Source organism: Mastomys coucha, unplaced genomic scaffold (assembly GCF_008632895.1).
Source record: "Mastomys coucha isolate ucsf_1 unplaced genomic scaffold, UCSF_Mcou_1 pScaffold22, whole genome shotgun sequence".
Classification (NCBI taxonomy): Eukaryota; Metazoa; Chordata; class Mammalia; order Rodentia; family Muridae; genus Mastomys; species Mastomys coucha.
Window position 1 is genome coordinate 128,110,698 of NW_022196905.1, and position 290 is coordinate 128,110,987.

Sequence of the window (290 nt, forward strand, 5' to 3'; positions counted from 1 at the left end):
TCAAGAGACTCACAGACTGGGGCAGCCAGGCCCAGTGCCCATTAGCATGGTGAGAGTCACTGATGCCCTAAAAAGGAGAGGCGGGCCATGAAGGCCCGCACCACCACTGTCTCATCTCTGAAGAGTAGGTGTCGGGGGTTACCATCTGAAGAACAACAGATGCAGAAAAATCTAAGTCCCTTCTTTCCTAACCTTCTGCTGGCACTTCCACTTCCGTTCCCTCGTTGCCTTCTGAGGAGTGATGGCTTCCTAAAAAGAAAATGAAGAGTATATACTAAACAAGTAAAAAA

The 290-nt window shown here is 48.6% G+C and overlaps 1 protein-coding gene across 1 annotated transcript in view; it reads right to left on the bottom strand.

Annotated features, from left to right (window-relative positions):
• Gtf2i (general transcription factor IIi) overlaps nucleotides 1-290 on the bottom strand; it is a 61,336-nt gene that overhangs the window by 36,127 nt on the left and 24,919 nt on the right. The window contains exon 8 of the mRNA XM_031391159.1: nucleotides 193-249. Within this exon, the coding sequence (XP_031247019.1) occupies nucleotides 193-249 (57 nt within the window). The remainder of the gene's footprint in view (nucleotides 1-192; nucleotides 250-290) is intronic.